The sequence below is a fragment of the Oryza sativa genome, chromosome 3 (assembly GCF_034140825.1).
Source record: "Oryza sativa Japonica Group chromosome 3, ASM3414082v1".
Taxonomy (NCBI): Eukaryota; Viridiplantae; Streptophyta; class Magnoliopsida; order Poales; family Poaceae; genus Oryza; species Oryza sativa.
Window position 1 is genome coordinate 4,283,348 of NC_089037.1, and position 19,981 is coordinate 4,303,328.

The window sequence follows — 19,981 nt, forward strand, 5'->3', positions numbered from 1 at the left end:
CAACGAGGGGAGGCGGCTCTCGTGGCAAGCAGAGAGCGTTCGTCACTCGCATCTCCTCCGCCTCCGGTATCCAACCTCCCGCACCAAATCCCAATCCGGATCCCCCACGCTAAACCCTAGCTTTAAACCCCCGAATCCAACCAATCCCCGCGCCGATTCCCGCCATTTCGCGCACCTCGTGCCAGGATCTGCTCCTGGGCGGCGCTCTTTTAGAAAAAAACCTGGCAGATTTCGACTTCTGCAATGGAGCCCGTCGATTTCGGTGGGGGCAAAGGTTATGGAAGGAATCTCTGTCTGAGCAACGATCTGATCCTTCTGGAGTAAGGTTTTGTGCTGGGTGGATTTGGGATTCGATGTGGCTGGAGTTGAGCTCATCTCGGGGAGAAGGGATTCGGACGGTGTTTGATCTTTCTGTCGTGATTGCTTTGCTTCGGGTTTGCTCAGCGCTAGAAGATTTGCTCGCAGAATCCCGCGCGGAGTTTTGAAGAAAGCTTGGTATTTCCTGGTTCGTTGTGGTTTGTAAGCGATGCAGTTCGAGGACGGGGGAGATGTTCATGTTGGTGCCGGTGAGGGTGAAGATGGTGGCAGGGTCACAGTGGATGAGCTTACCAGGTGAAGAATTTTTCTTTCTTTTTTATTTTTACCGTATCCTACATTCAGCAGTTCAGCATCGAGATTTCATATGTGCAATGTTTGGGTGAAAAGCTAACGTGCCAAGCTAGTTATAACTGTAGCTAGGGCCTACCCTCCATAATATAGTTTTTTTTTTTTGAAACCGTCCCTCCATAATATAGTGACCTAGTAACGGACGAGACATTTCATAGTACAATAAATCTAACATGCTCTTGTCTAGATTTATTGTACTATGAAATATTGAAATGTCTCATCCAGTACTAAGTTGCTATATTATTAGACGGAGGGAGTACGAGATATCACGAGAGAAGAGAGCTCTGGATGTTAGTACTATTTAGTACCCTTTTGCAGTTCTTTTCTTTTCCCAATTCTAGTCTTCTGTAGTTATGGTTAAGCGAGACCGGATTCAAATTTAGAAGAGTAACACTTCCTCAAGTCAGTATTACTTGTCGTTTCAGACAGGGAAATACTACTAAGTGCAAATCAATTCCACTACCTGAAACATCATATATTTCCGTCCGGAGGGAGTAGTAGCTGATCATCAATGCCTTTTCTCAGATCGGGTTATGAAAGCAATAAAATTATCAAAGGCTGTCTGTCGGTCCATGCATATGGTGGAATGTTAGTATTGCACACTGACTACTTAGCAGGTTGGTGACTACTATACTACTCAGTACTATCAACATTCAGCAGCATGCTGGAAATTGATACAGATCATTTTCTCTTGAATCAAGGACTCAATTATTCATGGTAGTGAGACGATTCCTAACTTTTATGTTATAGTTTTTCAGATGTCTACGTTGTGGCATCAGTGCAAATGCGACGCCTCATATGCGCCGTGGACCAGAGGGACGGAGAACTTTATGCAATGCTTGTGGTATAGCATGGGCAAAGGTATTCTAATTGTTCTCCACCACTTCTTGTTTATACTCGCTCCAATTCCAAATGTAAGTCGTTTTGGTTTTCTACATGCAGGGAAAAGTGCGAAAAGTTATTGATTCTGATACCCCCATGGATAATGCCATGTTTGCACAAATGGTTCCAGAACTTAGCATGGAATTCGATGACGAAGATAAAGCATATGAGTTCTACAACAGGTACGCTGGACATGTGGGATTCAGTGTTCGTAAAAGTTCATCGGACAAATCAGCTGAAAACATCACAAGGTCAAGAACCTTTGTATGCTCGAGAGAAGGTTTTCGTAAGGACAAGAAAGGAGCTAAGGAAGTTAAAAGACCACGGCCAGAAACAAGAATAGGGTGTCCTGCACGAATGTCAATTAAGATTACATCTGATGGTAAATATCGTATATCTGAATTCGTACCAGATCATAACCATCAGCCAGCACCCCCATCAACCATGCATATGCTGAGGTCTCAGAGAGTACTCACTGAGCTGCAAACAACTGAAGCAGACTCCTCAGAAGAATCAGCGACACCATCAAGGTTTTCTAGTTGCTCTTTGGTGAAGCAAGCAGAAGTAATTAGACATACCAATTTTCTCCCTGCAGAATACAGGTGCTCTCTTTGTTCAAAGCGCAAGAAAAATATGCAACCTGGTGATGCAGGAGTAACTGTAAAGTACCTGCAAAGCATGCAGCTAAGCAACCCTTCTTTCTTTTATGCTGTCCAGCTTGATGAGGATGACAAACTGACAAACATTTTCTGGGCCGATTCCAAATCTAGAACCGACTTCAGCTACTACAGTGACGTGGTTTGTTTGGACACAACCTACAAGATAAATGAACATAGCAGACCATTAACACTATTCCTTGGAGTGAACCACCACAAGCAAATCTCCATATTTGGTGCTGCCTTGCTTTATGATGAATCAGAAGAGTCTTTCAAGTGGCTATTTGATACATTCAAGATTGCTGCAAATGGAAAGCAACCAAAAACAATCTTGACAGATTGGTCTATGGCAGCAACTACGGCTTCTGCGATAACAGCAGCATGGCCTGGAACAGTTCATCGCCTTTGTCCATGGCAAGTGTACCAAAACTCTGTCAAGCACCTTAATCACATCTTTCAAGGCTCCAAAACATTTGCAAAGGATTTCGGAAAATGCGTTTATGACTACGATGATGAAGAGAACTTCTTGCTTGGATGGAATACTATGCTAGAGAAGTATGATCTACGAAACAATGAGTGGATTAAAAAAATATTTGATGATCGTGATAAATGGTCTCCAGTATACAATCGCCATGTATTCACTGCAGATATAAAAAGTTCTTTGCAGTCGGAAAGTGTTAGAAATGCCTTGAAGAAGTCCTTGAGTCCACAATTTGACCTGTTATCTTTCTTTAAGCACTATGAAAGAATGCTTGATGAGTTTCGTTATGCAGAGTTACAAGCTGATTTTCATGCAAGCCAAAGCTTCCCTAGAATTCCTCCATCCAAAATGCTGAGACAGGCTGCTAACATGTACACACCAGTGGTCTTTGAAATTTTTCGCAGGGAGTTTGAGATGTTTGTCGATTCCGTGATTTATAGCTGTGGAGAGGATGGAAATGCATTCGAATATAGAGTAGCAGTAACAGATAGGCCTGGGGAACACTATGTTAGGTTTGACTCTGGCGACTTATCTGTTGTATGCAGTTGTAAAAAATTTGAAGCAATGGGTATCCAGTGTTGCCATGTGTTGAAAGTTCTAGATTTCAGAAATATAAAGGAGTTACCACAAAAATATTTCATGAAAAGATGGAAGAAGGATGTCAAGTCTGCAAGTACAGGCAATCAAGAACTTCTGAATGGAGGAGTTTCACAAATTCCCAGCTCTTATTTGAATGTTCCCGTGCCATTTATAGATCCACAACATGTGCAATCAAATAACGAGCTTAACCATGTAAGTTGATCAAATATAACTATTCATTAAGTTTATTTTTTATCCTTAGTAAAGGTTGAGGTTCAATATGCGTGATCAACTACAGGACACTTCTGTTTCTAACTCCCACCAGCAGGCCCTTCATGGAGGTGCACAGGGAAGTCAGGTAAGACCCCTTGGTAGAACTGAACTCACTTGTGCAATACTTAATTTCTAAAAGCAATATTGGTGCTTTTGCTCTTCTCATAGTATTTTGTATGCACCGCCTTCTGAGGCAAGCAATCCATTAAGTTTGTATGCACTCAAATTTTGTTAGAAAAATATTCTCAAGATCGCCACATTCCATGGTTGTATACGATTTGAGACCACTGGTGACAAAAGAATACGCTCACATCTTTTTGTGCATTTCTGGCTTTTAGATATACAGAAGATTAGTACTCCCTCCGTTTCACAATGTAAGTCATTCTAGCATTTCCCACATTCATATTGATGTTAATGAATCTAGACATATATATCTATCTAGATTCATTAATATCAATATGTATGTGGGAAATGCTAGAATGACTTACATTGTGGAACGGAGGAAGTATCTATTAATTGGAACACTCAATATAAGTAAATTAGACTCATGATTATATGGAAGATTTTTTTAATTTGCCTTTCTGACTTTTGGTTGTTTTACAGGGTTATGCTCCCTTAGCAGGGATTCAGCAGCAGCAGTTTATTGGAAATTTTCGCCTGAACCATGAAACAGGTTTCTTATGAAAAACAGAACTGGCGCTTTTGCCCTGTTCTTGTCTTCCAAAAACTTTTTTGCTCTGTTATTCCAAAGACAATGACACAAGACATCGAAACAGTCTCTAGTCTCTACCTTTACATCTCCCTTGTAAATTCTAATTCATATTTCGTAGCATCACAAATATACAAGCTCAATAGTTTTCAGGAAACTACGTTCAGAGTTTAAACGCTGTTGGACCTTGGAGGAAGTACCCGCTAAGACATAAGTCTGATTATTGGCCTAAAATAAGGTTGTATTATTAGCATATGTGATGTAGTATATACAGACATACAGTTCGTAGTTCTGGTGATTTTGCAGAAGCTTTCAATTGCTTCGCTGCCAAATGGCCACTTCAACCATGCACTCTTTTAATCTAATGCTCTCACTGTTTCCAATTTTCAGTGTTGGCGTGGTGGATTATTTGAATTTCCTTATTAGGATCTTCTATTACTCTCATAGTAGTACCACTGCTAGAAAATGTTTTCTTAAAGAAAAAGGTACTTTCAGAATGCTACATGTTTTGGATAGCCATATTTCCACAACCTGACTGACGTCTGTGGTTACTGATTACCTAACCAGATAATCAAATCCATGTGCCTGCATTACTCAAAGGAAGACGATTTCCCACTGCTGATGAACTATGTTGTCTCCTTGCCATTTGGAACAAGTTCAGTACAGAAGACAATCAAACTATTTTGCAGTCAGGTTTCAGCGTTGACGAGCGTACCATTGTCTGAATTACTCCACGTCTGCAAAAACATAATATGAAAAAGAGAAGCACAACCACAACCACCTGACGAAACAAAACTGAAATTTGAAGTACAGGTACTAGCAAATACTTCTACTTCTCCTGTCCAAATCATCGTATTACGCACTATCACACACACACACACACACACACGATCTACAGTACGCGGTAGAGATCAAGAAATGAGACGGCGTCAAAATGGGAACAAAAGATAGGAATAAGATAAGAAAATGATGTGTTGTTCAGTTCTTCGGTGAAGCTCTGAAGGATGTTCTTGGATTGCTCTCCTGGTCTGTCATGGGTGTTTCTGACGAATTTGATGATCGCTGTTCCTGAGACAATCAAACAAATTGCAGCCGATGGAAAAGATGGCCTTAATAAGCTGTTAATTCGTTGGCGTTGACAGCTTTGGTCACATCAAAATACCATTTCATCCCTTCCAGACTCTACATGTTTACTGATGAATCCACATCACAAAAATACACAAACGCTACCTCCAAACCAAATACATGAAGCCTAACAAGTTTCTACCTCCATTTGTCGAAGGTGTCGTTCTTTCTCTGTGTATATTTAGTTTAGACTAGGTATGCAATGACTCAAAAATTGCCATAGATTTACTCCTGCAGAGATGAACTGTAAAGAGAGTACAGCACATAATTATCAGTTCAGAAAAAAAAGAAGAGTGAATAATCAAATCAAGTTTTTTTTTCCTCTGAAAGCAATGTCAGATTTATACCTCAAAGACACGAGCAGATTGTCAGATTTAATATATAACGTCATTAACTTTCTTGACAAACATTTGGTCATTTGTCTTATTCAAAATTTCCATGCAAATATAAAAGTATTTAAGTCACGCTTAAATAATATTTGATGATAAATCAATTCACCACAAAATAAATAATAATTAAATATTTTTTTAATAAATTTCAGAATACTACAACTTTAGTGATAAAACTATCGGTTTGCTATAACATTAACGATATTTTTTAGTTTGCTACAACAACAGTGTGTGAAATTATCACAAAACTGAAACTTTTACGTTATTTGCTACAGTTGTCACCTATATATACTGTAGTAGCATATAATGTAAACATTGTAGTATTGTGATAAGTTCTTACGTTATTATTGTAGCAAATCGATAGTTTTGTAACTAAAATTGTAGTTTTCTGAAATTTAATCTATTTTTTAAAATAAGACGAATGATCAAATGTATAAAAAAAATTAGCAACGTCACATATTAAAACCTGAAAGAAGTACTAGGAATCCATCATAAAAAAATCTTCACAAAGTCGAGAGGCTCAGAGCTCGCCCGGACACGGTCGGGCTGGCTATCTCGCGCGAAACGATCCAACGAAACAGCGCGCAGTGTCGAATCCGAGGGCCGCCTCCCGCCGGTGCCGTCCAAAGCCGCGCGCATCAGAAGCTACACCCTTTTTTATCGAACACCACGCCCACCAGGTGCTCGCCACCGTGCGTGCATGGACGACTTCTCCTTCTCCCACTCCGGCCCGCAAGGCGGCGGCCGCCACCGCCGGCGAGGTAGCCCCTACTCTGTCCCGGACAGCTCCACCTCCTTCGCCGCCGGGCTCCCCCCCTCCCCGCGCGGCGGCCCGCGGCGCCGGGATGTGGTCGTCGACGACATGTCGTGGCAGAGCTCAGTGTCCTGGCAGCCGGACACGTCGTGGGCGCAGCCCCACGGCCTCGGCGCCGCCGTCGGGCCCTGGGCGCCCGCCAGGATGGGGAGCGCCGGCCGCCGTGGCCCCGCGCTGTTCCGGCGGACGGCGAGGGAGTACTACGTGTCGAGGCGGTCCGCCCGCCCGCGCTACCGCGACGTCTCCTCGTCGGCGCACAGGCCCGTCGCCGCCGCCGCCGGCGGCGGTGGCGGCAGGCGGCTGGAGCTGCAGAGCGTGGTGACCGACGCGAGCCGCGCCATCGTCGTGGTGCCGAACACCTCCTTCGCCAGCAACGACGACAGCGTCGTCGTCGCCGACTCCGCCGTCTACTCCGCGCCCGGCCATGACGCCGGCCGAGGAGGACGAGCCATGGTGAGGTACAGCGACACCAACGCCGCCGCCGCCGCCTCCCGCGAGGTCTCCTTCTCGCGCGACAACCACGACCAGCTCTACGTCTCCGCGGCGCGGCGTGACCCGCCCAGCTTCGGCTACGACATCAGCGTCGCGTCCTTCAGCGGCCAGAGCCGGTACGAGGACGCCGTCGGCGACTACGACGACGACGACGACGAGATCGACGTGAGGGTCGGGAAGCCCGTCGGCGTCGCGGGGCTTTTCAAGTACTCGACGGCCATGGACATCGTCCTCCTCGTGCTCGGGTGCGTCGGCGCCATGATCAACGGCGGCTCGCTGCCATGGTACTCCTACCTGTTCGGTAACTTCGTCAACAAGATCGTCAACGTCGACAAGACGCAGATGATGAAGGACGTCAAGCAGGTCTCGCCGCGTGCATCGCCATGATCATTTCTTCGATTTCTCAGCTTCGATTCAAATCCGATCTTCTCATCTTCGTTTCTTGTTCGATGCCAGATTAGTGTGTACATGGCGTTCCTTGCTGCAGTTGTCGTCGTAGGAGCCTATCTTGGTGAGCATTTTTGCAAATTAATCATGAAAAAGTTCAATTCCTGGGAATCTCTTGAATCGAATTATGAGTTTCTAATTATGTGCGATCAGAGATCACCTGCTGGAGGATCATCGGCGAGAGGTCGGCGCTGCGGATGCGGCGAGAGTACCTGAAGGCGGTGCTGAGGCAGGAGATCGGATTCTTCGACACGGAGGTGAGCACCGGCGAGGTGATGCACAGCATCTCCGGCGATGTCGCCCAAATCCAAGAAGTCATGGGAGAGAAGGTAGAGCGCACACACAAAATTTACCCCCAAACACATATGTTCAAAAGCTGACACATGACTAAAATCTTGTGCACATTTTGTAAAGATTCCAGGATTCGTGCACCACGTCTTCACCTTCGTCTTCGGCTACGTGGTCGGCTTCGCCAAATCGTGGAGGATCGCTCTCGCCGTCTTCGCCGTCACGCCTGCCATGATGGCGTGCGGCATGGCCTACAAGGCCATCTATGGCGGCCTCACCGCCAAGGAAGAGGTTTAGCAGCCGGCCACTCACTCTCTCGCTCTTATACTGAAACCAAATTTGATGAATTGAAAGTTTGAAACCAATTTGATGGAATTTGGTAGGCATCGTACCAGCGTGCCGGCGACGTGGCGCAGCAGGCGATCAGCTCGATCAGGACGGTGATGTCGTTCGTCATGGAGGAGCGGCTCGCCGGCGAGTACGCCGAGTGGCTGGACAAGGCGGCGCCGATCGGCGTCAAGATGGGGTTCGCCAAGGGCGCCGGCATGGGGGTGATCTACCTGGTGACCTACTCCCAGTGGGCGCTGGCGCTCTGGTACGGCTCCAGGCTCGTCGCCAACGGCGAGATCAAGGGCGGCGACGCCATCGCCTGCTTCTTCGGCGTCATGGTCGGAGGAAGGCACGCACATCAACCTCCTCGCACCGCTTCTTGTTGTCGTCAATGGCGCCGGTCGCCGGAGTTTCGTGGTTGGTGTGGTGGTGATCTCTGATCTCGGAATGGTTGTGTGTGTGTGCAGGGGCTTGGCGCTGACGCTGTCGTACATGGCGCAGTTCGCGCAGGGCACGGTGGCGGCGGGGCGGGTGTTCGAGGTCATCGACCGGGTGCCGGAGATCGACGCGTACGGCGCCGGCGGGCGGGCGCTGCCGGCGGTGAAGGGGCGGATGGAGTTCAAGGACGTGGAGTTCGCGTACCCGTCGCGGCCGGACGCCATGGTGCTGTACAACCTCAACCTGGTCATCCCCGCCGCCAAGACGCTGGCGCTCGTCGGCGTCAGCGGCGGCGGCAAGTCCACCATGTTCGCGCTCATCGAGCGCTTCTACGACCCGACTCGAGGTGAGAGGGAATGGCCATTGACGCGCACGCAGAGCACGACCATGGCGAGATCGTCGGTGATCGATGACGAAGCTTTTGCGTCCGTGGGGTGTGCAGGGTCGATCACGTTGGACGGCCATGACCTCGCGTCGCTGAACCTCCGGTGGCTCCGGTCGCAGATCGGGCTCGTCGGGCAGGAGCCCGTCCTCTTCTCCACCTCCATCATCGAGAACGTCATGATGGGGAAGGAGAACGCCACGCGCCACGACGCCATCTCGGCGTGCGCCATGGCCAACGTCCACACCTTCGTCCTCGCCCTCCCCGACGGCTACGACACTCAGGTCACACTGACACACACAAACTAATCAACCATTAATCTCACGGATTATCTGTTAATTAATCATAGATAATATAATATGTGTGTTAATTAGGTTGGGGACCGTGGGGCCCAGCTGTCGGGGGGACAGAAGCAGCGGATCGCGCTGGCGCGCGCCATCATCCGCGACCCGCGCATCCTGCTGCTGGACGAGCCAACCAGCGCGCTGGACACCCAGTCGGAGGCCGTGGTGCAGCAGTCCATCGACCGCCTCGCCGCCGGCCGCACCGTCGTCGTCATCGCGCACCGCCTCGCCACCGTCCGCAACGCCGACACCATCGCGGTGCTCGACCGCGGCGCCGTCGTCGAGTCCGGCCGCCACGCCGACCTCATGGCCCGCCGCGGGCCCTACTCCGCGCTGGTCAGCCTCGCCTCCGACAGCGGCGGCGCCAGGCCAGACCTCGCCGGCGCTGCAGCGGCGTACACCAGCTTCACCGACGAGTCGGGGTACGACGTGTCGGTGTCCAAGTCGAGGTACGGCTTCCAGACGATTCGAGAAGAGGAGGAGAAGAAGGATTCGCAGGACGCCAAGGTGAGGGTCTCCGAGATATGGAGGCTGCAGCGGCGGGAAGGTCCATTGCTGATTTTGGGGTTCTTGATGGGCATACACGCCGGCGCGGTGTTCTCGGTGTTCCCGCTGCTGCTGGGCCAGGCGGTGGAGGTGTACTTCGACGCCGACACGGCGAGGATGAAGCGGCAGGTGGAGTACCTGGCCATGGCGGTGGTCGGCCTCGGCGTGGCCTGCATCCTGACCATGACGGGGCAGCAGGGGCTGTGCGGCTGGGCGGGCGCCCGGCTCACCATGCGCGTCCGGGACCGCCTCTTCCGCGCCATCATGCGGCAGGAGCCCGCGTGGTTCGACGAGGAGGACAACGCGATGGGCGTCCTGGTGACGCGGCTCGCGCGGGACGCCGTCGCGTTCCGCTCCATGTTCGGCGACCGCTACGCCGTGCTGCTCATGGCCGTCGGCTCGGCCGGCGTGGGGCTCGGCATTTGCTTCGGGCTGGACTGGCGGCTCACGCTGGTGGCCACGGCGTGCACGCCGCTGACGCTCGGCGCCAGCTACCTCAACCTGCTCATCAACGTGGGCGCCAGGTCCGACGACGGCGCGTACGCCCGCGCCAGCGGCATCGCCGCCGGCGCCGTGTCGAACGTGCGCACCGTCGCGGCGCTCTGCGCCCAGGGCAGCGTCGTCGGCACGTTCAACCGCGCGCTGGACGGGCCGGCGGCCAAGGCCAGCCGGAGATCGCAGCTCATGGGCGTCATCCTCGGGCTCTCCCAGGGCGCCATGTACGGCGCCTACACGGCGACGCTCTGCGCCGGCGCCCACTTCATCAACAATGGCGTGTCCACCTTCGGCGACGTGTCCAAGATCTTCCTCATCCTCGTCCTCAGCTCCTTCTCCGTCGGCCAGCTCGCCGGCCTCGCCCCTGACACCTCCGGCGCCCCGGCGGCCATCGCCGGCATACTAACCATCCTCAAGCGACGTCCGGCGATCACCGGAGACTCCACCAAGCGAAGGATCACGATCAAGGACGGGAAGCCCATCGACGTGGAGCTCCGGAAGGTGACGTTCGCGTACCCGTCGCGGCCGGAGGTGACGGTGCTGAGCGGCTTCTCGCTGCGGGTGAAGGCCGGCACGACGGTGGCGGTGGTCGGCGCGAGCGGGAGCGGGAAGTCGACGGTGGTGTGGCTGGTGCAGCGGTTCTACGACCCGGGCGACGGGAAGGTGGTGGTCGGCGGCGTGGACGCGCGGGAGCTTGACCTCAAGTGGCTCCGCGGCGAGTGCGCCATGGTGGGCCAGGAGCCGGCCCTCTTCAGCGGGTCCATCCGAGACAACATCGGGTTCGGCAACCCAAAGGCCTCGTGGGCCGAAATCGAGGAGGCCGCCAAGGAGGCCAACATCCACAAGTTCATCTCCGCCCTCCCCCAAGGCTACGAAACCCAGGTTAACTACTAAAAATTTCAAATCTAAGCATTCAAATATCTTCATAAATTATAGAGTACATTCCATAAAACATCCAAGTTACGTAAAAAAATAAATTATCCAAGTTATATAAAACCGTAAATATTTTGACACGTGACACATAACCCTAAATACTATGGTACTAATATTTGATAAAACCACACCGTTAACCATTTCTGATACAATCCTATATCAAAATTTTAAAATGCAGGTGTAACATTTATATGATGGATAGAATCCTTATAAAATTGATATGTGATTGTAGAATTAAATAGTGTGGTTTTGTGAAACTTAATCATGATACGTGAAGTTCTATGCCATATGCCAAAATCTATGAAGTTTTGTGTAATTTGGACCATAATACGTGTGGTTTGTAAAATTTACTCTAAACTACCATTTTGAAATGATTATTGGGTGAATTTCAGTTGAATTGTTGAACTAAAATTTCTTTGTTTTGCTTAGGTTGGGGAGAGTGGGGTGCAGTTGTCAGGTGGGCAGAAGCAGAGGATCGCGATCGCGCGGGCGATCGTGAAGCAGGCGAGGATACTGCTGCTGGACGAGGCGAGCAGCGCGCTGGACCTGGAGTCCGAGCGGCACGTGCAGGAGGCCCTGAGGAGGGCCTCGCGGCGCGCCACGGCGATCACCGTGGCGCACCGCCTCTCCACCGTGCGCGACGCCGACCGCATCGCCGTCGTCAGCGCCGGCAGGGTCGTCGAGTTCGGCGGCCATGACGCCCTCCTCGCCGGCCACGGCGACGGCCTCTACGCTGCCATGGTGAAGGCGGAGACGGAGGCACAAGCGTTCAAGTAAAAAAAAAAAAAAGGTTATCTCGTTGCTGGGGGATTTGCAATTATAACACTGCAAATATTAATCTTTGTTATAATGATACTAGACCCATATTTCATAGATACAGATGGGTCCATTTATCATCCACTCGAAATGTCAAAACAGTAAAGCCCCAATGTTTGCAGTGTGCTAAGTAATTTGGATACTATGACATATTTTTTTGGTTTTAATTAGTGACTTGGGATATGCTGATTAAGTGATGATTGTTCCACTATATGTGTCAATATATAAATGACGGATATTATGCCGTATTTTTTTGGAATGATTTCTTAATTAGGTTGCTTGGGATATGCTGATTAAGTGATGATTGTTCCACTATATGTGTGTCAATATATAATTTTTCCGGTGATGTTACCAAGACCACGACATTAATAAAAATATGCAGAAGTATACGAATTAGATGGAATGTCCATGTTGACCATATATGAACTCTCGATACCTGACAATGATGCGGCAAAATGGGGAGAAAATATTATGAGGGGGAGAGATTGCAGCGAAGTAAGATGAGAAATCCTCTCTGATAAGACCTGCGAGCTGCTTTTTTGATGGCATTAGTTAAGCGAATTGATTTGGTCATGCCATCACCTTGAGATGGATTTGTTGAGCAACCTGGGTTGTGGATGACTGGATGGTGGAGCTGTTCCAATAATTGGGTGGTTTGCTCACACTCACAGTATTTTTTTAAAAAAATTTCACGGTAGTGCTTAGCATTATGAGGAACCAAAAGCAGATTGCATTAGCCAATTCAACAAACATCTTGCACAAGCACGATAAAAATGTCTTTGTCTTGAACAGAGATTATGATATTTCATTTGAAGTGGGGTTCATGCTGCTAGTAGTACTTGTTGAGGTCCAAAGGAGATTATTGCATTAATTAATTGTCTGATGCAATCCATTTTAACTAGAAATATATGGAGTACCAACTGTCTTTAATAGCATATATAAATCTGTAGATTATACAATATATATGTGATATTATCTCCAAGCTGACTAATGCTGTAACAAAACGGTTTAACCCTTAAACAAGCAACCTGTTCGTCCGCTGCAGAAATGAGAGTAGGGAATAAAGTGTCGTTTTCTCTAGAGGCTGACATTTCGTCACAGCACGATTGCTGATTCAACCCCTCTGGGCCTCTCAATTTTGTGAGGTCAGAGGTTTAGGTCCTCGTTTATCCGTGAAAATAATTGCCCCTTATTGCAGGGTGCCAGGGTCCAATTTCTTCAGCTTTAGCCTGAATATAAGTACAGCCCATAATTCTTGGTGAAGCCAATTGCCCCTTATTGCAGGGTCCAATTTCTTCAGCTTTAGGCTGAATATAAGCACCTACAGCTCATAATTCTTGGTGAAGCCGTTAATGGAGTGATGCCGTTAAACACTTATCCTAACCTGCTACGGCATGATGGACAAATATATAGTATACAGTACCATCTCCATTTATTATCTACCAAATGCTCCCTACGCCTAACGGCCTAAGTACCAACCCAACAACTGGTAGACGGTAGTTACTATTTCGGTAGTAGAACAGATGTTTGTATACCCAATTATCGGCAGTTCGGTACTACTCCTACTACTACTACTACTACTACTACTACTACTACTACTGCTACTACTGGGTTCTGGAGTGATTACTTTACTCCCTTAATCTCGTTGCAAAATTCAAGCAGCTGTCCGGCACGAGCTTTTGCACTGAAAAATCTTTTCCCGTCACGTCGATCGCCATGAAAACCCCCCGTGGCCTCCACTAAAACAAAGCGAAACGATCGGTAGAAGAAAGCGCGCCGCGAACATGCGCGGATGAACTCGCGTCGTCGCAGCCACCCACCAACCAACCCAACCCGAGCCGAGCCCGGGTCAACCTGTCGACCGCGCAGCCCCGCGCGCGCTTGGGGGGGCACACGCAAACGCAATCGGATATGCGCGCGCGCGTGCACGCGACCTCGCGGAAGACGGTGGAAGTGGGCACGCGCGGGCGCGAAGGCGAAGCGGCCGTGGACGCATGCGAGCCTTGACGCGCGCGGCGGTATGGCCTAATAACTGGCTGCCTCTGCCTCTGCCGCCGGCCGCGGCGAGGGATGGCATTGGCGTGGCGCGCGCGGTGGCGGGCTGACCGCCCATCGGCTGCGACGCGGACGCCGCACCGGTTCTGCGTTTGGTTCCGAGCTCGCCCCGGGGATCGGGACCTCCCTCCCACCCCACACGTTGTCCCCACTGACATGTGGGCCCGAGGGTCCGTGGGGTCCACGTGTGAGTGACCAGCACAAAGTCGGGCCCGCGCGTCAGTGCGAGCTAGCAGCAACGTGCGGCCGCCACGCGGAGAGCCGGGGGATCTGACCCGAGGTGTCAGAGACAGTTATACGGGCAGTTGGTCGCCTCGTGTCGTCTACTACCTCGTCGCCCCCTTTTTATTCCTCCTCGGGAGAGCACAACCGCCGCTTGCCGACTCCGTCCTCCTCTCGTCTCCTCTCGACCTCTCCTCTGCTCCGAGCATCCGACTCCGCGCGGCCGAAAGGTATACTAATCGTCTCCCTCCTCCCCTCCCCACCCCACCACCTGTTCGATGGAATGCCGCAGCCAAAACAGCTGCCTCCCTGTTTCGATTTTCGCTGCACGAATTTGATGCCGGGTTTCTCCTCCTGTGGCCGAGAAAGAAGTGTTCTTGTTCAATTGAGGGATTATTAGGCTGTTTCTTGATGGTTCTGTTGGTGCGCCCTGGTTCTTGTTCTCGGACCAAAGGGCGGAAAACCACGCGGATTGGGTAAATGGAAGTTCTTAGAGAAGGCTGTGGATAGATTATTTTAAGTTCTCTTGCGTCTTGCTTTCGTAATTTTTCTTTTCTGGGATAATCCTTCGGTTAAGAAATTCTTTCCTCAACAAGGAGGTGTAACTTAGTCCTTTGCTTTTTTTTCGGTTTCTTGTTTCGCGTACTAGGATTGCTTTCCTTCTTGGTAACCTCAAGGTACTATGTCAATCAACGCCTTCACTTAGTTTGGAGACCAAAGACCTCCGACAAGGACAATTTTGCTGGAGAATTTTTTTCTCATGGAAATTTTCGTGCAAGTGACTGTATGAGACATTAAATATCGTTTCTGTGCCAAATAACTAACAGAAGTTGGTTTAAGAGCCCCTCTACAAATGTTGGGCGTTGTAGATTTAGGAGTTGTATTCTGACCAAAATGCTCATCCCTCCCAAGAATTGCCGTTTCTTGGCTTGTTAGGTCTCTCCTTTCCTAGTAGCCATTAAGTCAAGAAATGAAGAAACCCATATAGGATGGTGTCTTCTTCCATGAATTAGGCAGTGCATTTCTCACAGCCTCTCCCTAAGGAATTGAGGCATGGGAAATGGGAAAGTTGGTAGCTTTTGGCCTTTTAGGTGTCCACGTACCTGGCCATGAAGAGCTTCATAAGAATTATTAGTTGCGTTTTTAGTTGATGGGCCCTACAAAGCTTTGCTGGAAAGCTAAGAAACATTCATAAAGTCAATTTCTTTTCTTCTAATGCTTTCGCTTGTTCAGTTAAGGTCTCTCTGTGATGTGCATTGGAAGATATGTGATTGGACTTCTCTAGTTGGATATGCTGCTGTTGCAGGCGACTGTTCGGAAGGACATGTGTGGGATTTCTAATTGAATATGGAGTACATCACCAAAAAGAACAAACTTTGCTTCAGGCCTCCTTGTGATTTGGGTTCTACGTGTCCTTTTGGTGTTTGTCTTGTTGCGTTCATCTTCAGACATGTGGCGAAATCTAGATTGCAAATGTTCTTGTCTTGGGACTCTAGAATTCTGGTCTAGAGTATATCTCTGTACGGTGTCCTTTCGTGGTTCTGATGCTTTGTCAAAGACTATTTTGTTTCTTTTCCTTTTTCCTTTAGAGTGGTCAAACTGTGTTGTTAAGCAGTAGATTACATGTTTCTCGGCCTCTTTTAACATATGTGATTTATTATTCGCTAACTTTTTTCAAAATAATAAATATCTGTATGGTTTCCTTTCGTAGTTCTGATGCTTTGTGAGTGGTCAAACTGTGTTGTTAAGCAGTATTACATGTTTTTTTTCCCTTTTTTAACATATGTGATTTATTATTCGGTACCTTTTTTCAGAAAAAAGAAGAAGAATAAGCTGGCTTGAAGATATGGCATCTCTTACTCCAGGGGTACTGTTAAAAGTACTAAAAAATATAAATTCTGATGTGAAAGTATGTGGAGAATATCGGTCCATTCTTCTCCAAGTTATTAGCATAGTTCCTGCAATCACTGGTTCAGAACTTTGGCCAGACCATGGTTTCTTTATAAAAGTTTCAGACTCGTCGCACTCAACGTATGTTTCTTTATCGAAGGAGGATAATGAACTCATCTTATCAAACAAACTTCAACTTGGACAGTTCATATATGTTGAAAAGGTCCAATCTAGTATCCCTGTCCCAGTTCTTGTTGGGGTTCGACCTGTTCCAGGAAGGAACCCTTGCATTGGAAATCCAAAGGATTTGATGCAGATGTCAACTCCCACTGGGATTTCAGAAGCATTGGCTCATCAACGGAAGGCTACAAAGTCAGCTGAACTGTCTGAAAGTGAAAAGGAGAACTCTCAGAGGAAGGTAGTCATCAAAGAGCAGAAGGCAGTTGTAGCTTCACGTTACATGCTTGGGATATCTAGCAACAATAGCAAAATTACCAATCTAAACTCCAGCATAGATAGTGACAAAAGTAATGGAGGAAGTAGCATATGTTCTGCAAATCAGAAGTCAGCTCCGACAAAATTCAAACAAGAATCAAAACCTCAGGTACGTTTAAGTGCGTAGGTTTAATTTACATTTGAACTAAGATGCTACTATCAGCCAAAACATGGCCTTTACTATATATTGTCTTTGACAATCCCCGTGCATTTCCATAGTGATGAATCATTCCATTTACTATGGGTCTTTGAGATGAGCAAAATTGTACTAATGGTATTTGAATGACATCTGCTATATTCGAGTTCTTTTATTCTAAAATGAACAAAGATAGGAAGCACAAAAGCATCTCTAGGATGGTTACTGATTTCATTTGCTGCTAATATTGCAGGAACGGCCAAATACTCCATCTCGCAGTCCTGCTAAGATAGTTTCTGCAAAACAAGAAATTAACAAGGACACACGCAAGACTAGCGCTTCTTCACCCAGTCAGAATGGCTCAGCTGTAGTGAAGAAGCAAATGTCAAAGGACAGCAAAAAGGAGTCTGCATCTGAAAAAAACTCACCACCAAAGCTTTATAAGACTTCACCACCAACACCAACACCAACACCACCACCGCCTGCAATGACTTCACCACCAAAGCTCAATTTGGCAGCAAAGCCTAATGGTACTTCCGGTACAGTTACTTCTACGCCGACTGTTAAACGAAGAGTTACTGAAACTGTCTCCTGGGACTCTCTTCCAACAAGTCTAATCAAGTCAGTAAAGGTATATTAACCCATTATATTTTTTAGGTCATCTTCGTTTAAAAAATCGAGCATAAATCATGACTTGATTATATACCGTCTACATGACTGTATTACATGGGCATGCATGAAGCCATGAACTGCAAACTATTATTTGAACCATTCCATGTAAATACGAAAAGAGGCTTCACGAAGTTCTAATCCATGCTGCATACATTTCTTTTGTGTGAATAGGTTGTTGCAAGGAGGAAGACTATTGCTCTTGTAGTAGCAGCTGAGGCTCAAAGGGAGGCTACTGCAGCGGCCTCACTTCTTAAAGGCCTTGGGTAAGTAGTTCTATGCTGAATTTCTGTTAGCTCAGGTGTTTCTTTTACAGCTATTCCAGCTGGTGTAGTTGGTGTCCCCCTGTTCCCTTTTTGTGCAAATCCTTTCCAAAGTGTCAAACACCTTTTACTTGAAACTATATACTGTACTCTTGCTACTGAACGTAAGAACTAATGTCTGTGTCTGTTTTTCAGAATATTCGCTGAGATCAGAAAGTCCGCTGAGGAGGATCCACATGCTGCAATTACCAAGTTTTTTCAGCTAAACCGGCTTATCATTCAGCAAAGTGTTTTTTGGAAAGATTACTCATCAGAGCCTGTCAAAGAATCTCGGCCAGAGAAGGAAAAGCCATCAAGGAAAGCCTCTGCATCTCAGAACAAAGCTGTTGCAGGTAGTACGGCAAAGAACTCTGACGATGCTTACACAAGTGAAAAGATTGACTGGGCCAGAGAGGATGGTTTCAAGGAGATCTCCAGATCATGGATTATTCTAAAGAAAGAATCACAGTCATGGTTTCTCAGTTTCTTGGAAGATGCTCTTGAAGCTGGATTCAAGTTCGAGGGCCAAAACAAGAACACCAGAGAACGAGTAAGAGGGCACTCCAAGGGCGGAGACGGGCAAATCGCGGTTCGGTTGTCGCAACTGAAGGAGACGAGTAACTGGCTCGACCAGTTGCATAGTGAGGTTGATAAATCTCAAGATGCTTTGGTTGAAACCATTGAGCAGCTGAAGCAGAAGGTGTACACCTGCTTACTTGGGACTGTCGAGACTGCGGCATCAGCACTTGAAGCCAGGTAGATGCTGTCACAGGAGCTCAGGGCTGGTTGTGTTTATTTTTTGGCTTGGAACCAGCTGAAGGGAGTACTCTGCTGTAACAGAACTGCAACACACAATATGATCGATCCTGATGCCAAGGAGAGTGAAGGAATCGATCATCTAAGTTATTTATTCCACTTGTACAAGATGACGTAGGGAGTGATTGAGGTGTAAATAGCCGCTGTGTGTGTGTGTGTGTCCATTTTAAGTTATGCATTAATTTATTCATTTTGGGCAGTGGTCATGTTGCTGTTGCGTGTTGGCAAATCTCCGATACTCTTCATGTTTGCTCAATACGAAGTACAAATCTGAAAGCTTTGCAATTTTCACCTTGCATCAAAATGGATAAACTGTGTGTGTTGGTATCAAGTCATGCTGGGTTTGCAGAACATATCAGCCTCCCTTTTGCTGTCAGCGTCACTTGATCCGTATTATGTTGTATGCAAGTTTGTCAGAACGGGTGACATATTTGAGAGGAGTATCCGTGCTCATGGTCAATAACAGTATAACATAACGACAGTTTAGCAAGAGTGCAGAAACTTAACAGAGGTAATTAGGTGGAGGCTGTTCTTTGGTCCTGCGTGACATCCAGACCTTTTTTGTCGATGAAGCTTTCGGCTGGACGGACCACCGCGTGAGCTTGCAAAGCACAGAGATGGTGGGCTCGGATCGGATGGATGCAGCAGTGACATCCTGATGTGTGTGCAGCTGGAAAGCTCCGGGGGGGAAGCTGCTTTCGAGCTGTGAAAGCTAAGCCAGTGGCCGCTGCGCGTGTATCTCGCCGAGGAATGCACGCACGAAAGCGATCGAGACCCGGGCCGCACGACGCGGCGACGGCAGAACAAATATGGGCCTCCGAGCTGGAGAGGCCGGCCCATCAGCATGGAGGCCAGGTACGGCCTGGTCCATTTTGGCTTAGAATTCAGCCCGAAAGGCGGGGCTCGGAGAGACAAGGGCCTGGCCCAGCTGGCCGGTGTGCGTGCACGTGCAGTAACAAAAGCGGAAAAAAAAAAAGGAGGATACGGTCACATGGCCAACCGCGTGCCTGAATCTCCTATATGCAACAATATCGTGACACACTAGAAAAAAACACGCGGCTTTGCCGCGTGCAATACTGGATGGGCCATGCTATTTGACCCTAATGAGACAGAATAATCAGTTTAACAACAATGCAAGTATTATCTCAAAAAAAAAAACGCAAGTTATAGCATGATACTACAGTGCACAATCATGATTGCTGTAGTAGACTACAAAATTTAGAAGATTTTTGTGACATATAGTGTGATATAGACTGTATAATCTGAACAAAACACAGTGGCTATTTGTGACAGACATTTGAAGAGTATTGA

At 48.0% G+C, this 19,981-nt stretch overlaps 3 protein-coding genes across 12 annotated transcripts; all 3 read left to right on the forward strand.

Moving 5' to 3' along the window:
- Nucleotides 1-30: 30 nt before the first annotated feature.
- LOC4331837 (protein FAR1-RELATED SEQUENCE 5) lies at nucleotides 31-5,700 on the forward strand. 9 transcript variants are annotated; one of them, XR_010739887.1, is made up of 9 exons: nucleotides 268-612; nucleotides 1,192-1,283; nucleotides 1,417-1,527; nucleotides 1,609-3,477; nucleotides 3,563-3,622; nucleotides 4,141-4,484; nucleotides 4,637-4,731; nucleotides 4,814-5,059; nucleotides 5,229-5,700. XR_010739887.1 is itself a non-coding variant. In XM_066308372.1 (6 exons), the coding sequence occupies exons 3-6, from the start codon at nucleotides 1,465-1,467 to the stop codon at nucleotides 4,219-4,221; spliced, it is 2,073 nt and encodes a 690-aa protein (XP_066164469.1). In that variant the 5' UTR covers nucleotides 31-612; nucleotides 1,192-1,283; nucleotides 1,425-1,464; the 3' UTR covers nucleotides 4,222-4,629. The 9 variants fall into 9 exon arrangements, 3 of the variants coding, with proteins under 3 accessions (XP_066164469.1, XP_066164468.1, XP_015633159.1); XR_010739886.1 differs by having other exon boundaries at nucleotides 31-612; nucleotides 4,814-5,700; XR_010739885.1 differs by lacking the exon at nucleotides 1,192-1,283 and having other exon boundaries at nucleotides 31-612; nucleotides 1,425-1,527.
- Nucleotides 5,701-6,214: 514 nt separating this feature from the next.
- LOC107276580 (ABC transporter B family member 19) lies at nucleotides 6,215-12,344 on the forward strand. Its single transcript, XM_066308373.1, has 9 exons — nucleotides 6,215-7,429; nucleotides 7,523-7,577; nucleotides 7,667-7,842; nucleotides 7,928-8,092; nucleotides 8,185-8,480; nucleotides 8,599-8,915; nucleotides 9,012-9,235; nucleotides 9,326-11,218; nucleotides 11,699-12,344. Exons 1-9 carry the CDS (start codon nucleotides 6,461-6,463, stop codon nucleotides 12,044-12,046), a joined length of 4,443 nt encoding a protein of 1,480 aa, XP_066164470.1. The 5' UTR covers nucleotides 6,215-6,460; the 3' UTR covers nucleotides 12,047-12,344.
- A 2,170-nt stretch (nucleotides 12,345-14,514) lies between these two features.
- LOC4331838 (nucleolin 2) lies at nucleotides 14,515-18,955 on the forward strand. 2 transcript variants are annotated; one of them, XM_066308374.1, is made up of 5 exons: nucleotides 14,515-14,592; nucleotides 15,669-16,856; nucleotides 17,137-17,514; nucleotides 17,727-17,818; nucleotides 18,011-18,955. In XM_066308374.1, exons 2-5 carry the CDS (start codon nucleotides 16,209-16,211, stop codon nucleotides 18,612-18,614), a joined length of 1,722 nt encoding a protein of 573 aa, XP_066164471.1. In that variant the 5' UTR covers nucleotides 14,515-14,592; nucleotides 15,669-16,208; the 3' UTR covers nucleotides 18,615-18,955. The 2 variants fall into 2 exon arrangements, with proteins under 2 accessions (XP_066164471.1, XP_015633273.1); XM_015777787.3 differs by having other exon boundaries at nucleotides 16,177-16,856.
- The last annotated feature ends 1,026 nt before the right edge of the window (nucleotides 18,956-19,981 follow it).